This window comes from Eublepharis macularius, chromosome 5 (genome assembly GCF_028583425.1).
Source record: "Eublepharis macularius isolate TG4126 chromosome 5, MPM_Emac_v1.0, whole genome shotgun sequence".
Taxonomy (NCBI): Eukaryota; Metazoa; Chordata; class Lepidosauria; order Squamata; family Eublepharidae; genus Eublepharis; species Eublepharis macularius.
In genome coordinates, this window is record NC_072794.1 from 116,115,828 (window position 1) to 116,121,827 (window position 6,000).

Genomic DNA, 6,000 nt, shown 5'->3' on the forward strand with positions numbered 1-6,000 from the left:
AATTACACCATCAGGCTAACGGTCAAATTAAAATAACTAGCAGATCTGAGCAACCATTCCCCGCACTTCTATTCTCAGCTTTCAAATTTGCCTAACTCTTTCAGAGCTGCCAGCAGTGAACTCAGGCACTGAAAGAGCAAATTCTCTCTCTGGAAAGACAAAACACACTAAGCAACTTGCCATAGGAACAAGGAAGGCTTGCCCTTGCAGATTAAGAAACACAATCCAATAAAAACGTTCATGATTGAACGATCTGACCTGGTCTCCCACTCTCATGCCAGTATGCAGAAGGCATCTTAAGAATTAGCAGCTATGTAATGAAAGTCTCCCTTGATTGGTATATTATTTACTTACAACACTTAACGACCTTTCTAAATAACTGATGTCCAACAATGCACAACTCCAACAGAATGGAACTGGAACATCATATATTAAAAAAAATACTAATCCTGTATTAACAATGTTGCTGAATTGAGATCCAAACATTGCAACTTTCCCATTCACTGCAACTAAAAAATTAGGTTACTACTTCCAGGTCTCTCTCAGGTTTATCTTTATATTTTTGGTCTCAGTGAAGACCCAACATGGCTGCTTATTAAAAATCTTTTATTTTCTTGCATGTTTCCCTCAAATAGCTTAGAGTGTGCACAGCCCTTCCTCTCTGCCCCTCCATAGTGTCCATAAACCTTTCGGTCTGATTATCTGCCAGGCTGATTGCTATGAAAGACCAGTGGGTTACTTACTCTCAACAGAACTTCTTTCACAAGATAAACCATTCTGAGTCCATGGCCTGCTCTATATTAACCTAGATGGAGCATAAAAACTTTGCAGGAACTAAATGCCCACATGGATTAAAAAAGATGTAGATCAAATGCAGTTAGGACCCAATGGATTACGACCCAAGAGCTCTAAATTCTCACATGTATCTCTGGGGAGAATACAACAGATTCTCTCTCACATATGACATGTACATTGTGTCTGAACTCCCCTGATTGAAAGACACCCCCCCCCAAAAAAAATTACAAAAATTGTATGACTGGAATCGAATTCTAGTACCTGCAACCTACCCTTTTTAACTCACTGTCCATCTCCAGCTTTTGAACACAAGCACAAACTGATGCCATGTGTGAAAGAAAGACGCAAGTCAAAAGCAGGTACATTGATTTGTCCTGCAGGGTACAGACAAATGAATAACCCTCTACCTGTATCCTAGCCACTAAATAAGTTTTCCTAATCTACATACAAAGAGTAACCAACAGACAGAAAATTGTTGCCTGAGCTTGTGTCTGAGCCATAGTTAAGCTCAAAAATCATGTGGCTAGGCAAATATAGCTTCTATAACATTAACATTTAAATTAACAACTTTGTTTGGTGGCAACTTTTCCCCTTCCTTGAAGGGGCTATATAAAGATATTCAGAATGCTTTGATGCAAAGAGAAGCATACTTTGTATTGGCCACAGTTTATTTACTTAAAAGCAAATCCGACTTGATTTCAAAGGACCTAACAACCAAGCAGTGGGCCCAGGGCTGCAATGTAACAAGCCAAGCCACAAAGATGAACTTCAGCAAAGGCAGATTGATTGTGCAATGCCAGGATTCAAGCTCAGTCTGCTTACCTGCTCCTCCTGCTAGTTTGTGCAACACAGGTGGCCAAGTTGTGATGGCAGGGAGAAGATGAGGATGAGACCACAGGGTATACACTGTCCCAAAGAGAAAGCAAAATGTTTGAGTCTTCAGCACGATAATTTTTGCTTGACTTCAGCCCTCTGCAATTTATTATCATTCACCTCAGCTTTGAGTCAAGCGGTAAAATTAAATGACAAGAAAGCACCATTTATAACCCCATTTTCCTAAGTATCTGTGCTTTCAATGTGTTCTCTGTGGCTTCAGTATGAATGTTATCTATAGGCTAATATTTGTATTGACATTGAAGGAACCCCAACTCTACCTTTTATTATTACACCAGTTTAACCGGGTAAGAGTCTTTGTACACATCTAAGGAAAGGGGGCATTTGAAAAGCAACATATTGTATTGGGGAAGAAATTTAACCCTTAATGGTTTATTTTTTTTACTGTAGGCTGAAATCTATATTTATTTATTAATTTATCTTATAGCCAAAGACCATACAAAAATAACTGACACTTGAAGCACATCATAATTTCTAAAGAAAAGGCCATAATGTAAATACATCATAAGGCGGGGGCTGCAGCTATCTTCAATATTATATGTAATTAACCCAGTTTATCTCACTGTATCCTGAAGACAGATTAAGATGGGGAGCCATGTTAGTCTATCTGTAGTAGTGGAAAAGAGCAAGAGTCCAGTAGCACCTATAAGACTAACAAAATTAGTGGTAGGGTATGAGATTTTGTGAGCCATAGCTCACTTCTTCAGATCAGTATCTGAAGAAGTGAGCTGTGGCTCATGAAATCTCATACCCTACCACTAATTTTGTTAACTTATAGGTGCTACTGGACTCTTGCTCTTTTTGACTGTATCCTGAAGGGCAGAGTAGAGAACATTTAAAGCCAGTAGACACAGACTTGGATCCAGAGAAGCATTTCCACCAATGGAACGTAACTTTCTCACCACCACTCTCCTGCTACAGCACCAAATGCACCCTGACATGTTGCTCCTGGTGAACAGCCCCCCATCACAGCATTTGGGGATGTGGTTGGAGCTCAAGTGGAAAATGGGAAGTGAGAAAGCCACTTTCTGTGGGTGGCAATCCTTCCCTGCAGAAATGTTCCAGCAGATCCAAGCCAAGATGTGTTATTAAAAGACACATGGGCCCCAATCCAAAAAACTGTGAGCCCTACAAGAGGTTATACACCTGCTTCTGCTCTCACAAATCTTACAGTGCAATCAGGACTGGAGAGCAGAAGCCTCTCAAACCCTCAGTCAACTTTCAGGTAAAGCCAAAGTTGAAGAAGAAGGGCCTCTGGACCTAGGCTGTGTTCCCTCTTCCTCCTGCCCCATCACATTTTCAGGACAGCATCTTGAAGAGTTAGTTTCACAGTGAAAACAGACTTTGAGAGGCTGCACATAGGCCAGAGATTATAGGCTGCTTGTCTCTGACTGTAGATATGTATCATCATCATCGTCAGGTACTACAATACTCTTCTGCTTATGGAAGTGATGGGATTCAGACTTGAGACTTGTTCTGCTGCAACTTGTCCAGAGTGAAACAGAAAGCCAACCATTACCAGCCCCATAACTACAAACTGCCTGCTGCAAACATTTATCTGTACCTGTTGGATACAGAGTTTTCTCAAATTCAAATAGTACTGGATTCCTGCTATTAGCATAAACTGTGAGCGCCTCTCCTTTGTGAGTGTACAACTTGATAACATTCAGCTCTTCTTTATTTGACACAACCTCAGAGAGCTGTTCAGCAGAGAGTGTGGGAAATGTGGCTGCAACATCAGCTCGCAGCTTCCTCCTACAATGAAAAAGCACATGTTTATTTCTACACACTACTCCGAAGGTATAGTTAGTGCTACAGTTTCTTAAGGACAGTGTCTATTGTTGATTACTAACCTGTAGGACATATGATACTTACGTTGTTATCAAATACAGATATTAAAACACTCATATTCTTAATATTTTAAATATACATTTTATACCACCACTCCACCCATTTACAGAAACATAAACAATACCATTAAGCTGTGACATTAAAACAGATGAAAATATATTTAATAAAAAGTAAAATAATCACAAATCAGCTGCACTATATCTTAAATCTCAACGCTATGGTTTTGATTCTAGTAATAATAATATAAAAGGTGACAAATTGCACAACAGGATTATTAGTCATTGTAAGAATGATTAGCTTTTCACAATGGAATTATATGTCAACTGGACCATTTCAACAACAGGGCAAATCCATCTATTACATTTGTGCGCAGATAAAGGGTAAATCTTCTTTCAGTTCTGTTACTTCCATTTTTGCCTGTTATTTCTCTATTTATTCAATGAATGTCTTTTCAACATCTACAGGGTAGTAAACAATATAAATATACACTTGATACTGTAAAAACCAATGTATTAATTAAATCAATAAAATAGAATAGCCAGCAACGCAGAAAAGAATCCAATGAACCTCAGAAATACATTTCCAGAAACCAAGTGAAAACAGGATGGTCTTCACATGGCATCTAAAAGATGAACATGTAGGTGCCCATTAGGCCTTGTTTAATGATTTGGAAAGGTAGGTGAAAGCCTTCGACAATACATCCCAGTGAGTTTTCAGTAACGTATGTACATGTCACACAAAAGTATACAGGGCTTGTGTTTGAGGGAAGCATTAACTCAAATTTTTAAAGCCTCCTCCCTTTAGAAGAATTTTATGTAGCATCACTCACATTCTAATCCTGTTTGTCTGAAAAACGTCCTCGTTACCATTTCAAAGAGCGCCGCATGAACACTTTAGGCGAACACCTTTAAAAGAAGAAAGCTCACCTATCAGATCCTTTTATAGCAGTGTTGGATTTTACCCTAAAAGCTTTGGCAAACATGATCAGAGAAATCACAAGCTTCAGTTATGGCAGCTAAAATCCCGCAGGCTGCCTTCGATCTGCACAAAAAGCGTGAAGAAACTACGTTCATCGGTTGAATTACAGGTTCTTAGACTTCTTTTCTCGTTGCATGGACGCGGCCATTGTGTGGTGCTACAATAAAATGAATCCGTGGGGCAACAACTTGATCGCCCTACCGACAGCTGGCACGGACTTTACTAGACTGGCAGGGCCGCGACGTGGAGACGGGACTTCCTGGTTATTTGCGACGCCACTTCCCCCCTCTCTTGGGAAAGAATGGCGAAAAGTGCTCTCAGACCTCGCTGTTTCGATAGCCTGGTGCTGTGACCGCCGCTACCGTCTTTCTCTCTCAGACAGTTAAGCAAATGTGAGAGCGTACATTGTCTCCCACTCAGCCAAGGCTTGTTTGGTATAAAAAAGGTGGAGTTTAAACAGTTTTACACGCGTAAAAATGACCTGCCACATACGGTTACCAATCTCCGGTTGGTGGCTGAAGATATATCCCAGAACTACAACCCATCTCCAGGCTGCAGAGATCAGTTCTCCTGGAGAAAATGGCTGCTTTGGAGGTGGACTCTCTGACATTATACCCTGCCGAGGTCTCTCCCCTCCGCAAACCCTGCTCTCTCCAGGCTCCACTCGCAAAATCTCCAGGAATTTCCCAAATTGCAGCTGGCAACTCTAAAATGTTGTAGGTCTGGCGGGAATCGGGATGACTGAGAGAACGAGTGCGTATAAAGGTTTTTCTCCCTTATACTTGGTTCAATCTGTTTTTATAATCCAGGTGATGTTCATCCAACCGATTGCTCTTCTCTTGTTTCTGTCCTGTTCCATTCAAGAACTGATTTGTGACAAATTTATTTATTAACAAGCACAATTACAAACCTAGCACAGCTGCTGTGAACTGCTTGGTTCTATTTTTCCTTCCAGTCTGGAGTGGACTGAAGGAGTGGTCTGTCCAGGTTAAAAATTACCTCAAGAGATCCTCTGGGCACTCCCTGTGTTTTATCTGACCAACAGCTGACTGTCTCTCACTAATACCTGCATGAAAACTTAGCCTCTAGCAAGGCTTTCTCACCATTACCTGGTCCTTTTAAGCTGCATTGTTGTAGACAAAACTGGCAAGCTTTAATTTGGTTTCCCTCTTTATCTGCTTACTGCTTTCATGACTTGACTTTAAAGAAATATGGAACATTAATAACTACTATTTGAAAATCATTCTCTAATGGTCCTATTAATAATATATACCGCCGTTCAGGCAGTTTAAGAAGTATGTTGTTTTATCCCCACAAACAGACGCCCTAAGGGGTTGGGTGAAGCTGAGAGAGCTCTGGAAGAGCTGTGATTGATCCAAGATCACTCATCAGGCTTCAAGTGGAGGAGTGGGGAATCAAACCTGGTTCTCCAGATTAGAGTCCTGCCACTCTTAACCACTACACCAAACTGGTTAGAGCAAC

The 6,000-nt window shown here is 40.6% G+C and overlaps 1 protein-coding gene across 1 annotated transcript in view; it reads right to left on the bottom strand.

Moving 5' to 3' along the window:
- The window catches only part of EIF2D (eukaryotic translation initiation factor 2D), a 44,183-nt gene extending 39,023 nt beyond the window's left edge, over positions 1–5,160 (bottom strand). Inside the window, exons 1-3 of the mRNA XM_054980630.1 lie at positions 4,467–5,160; positions 3,254–3,444; positions 1,618–1,701 (exon numbers count right to left, since the gene is read on the bottom strand). Coding sequence (XP_054836605.1) covers positions 1,618–1,701; positions 3,254–3,444; positions 4,467–4,522 — 331 coding nt within the window. The 5' untranslated portion in view covers positions 4,523–5,160. The remainder of the gene's footprint in view (positions 1–1,617; positions 1,702–3,253; positions 3,445–4,466) is intronic.
- Between the last annotated feature and the right edge of the window lie 840 nt (positions 5,161–6,000).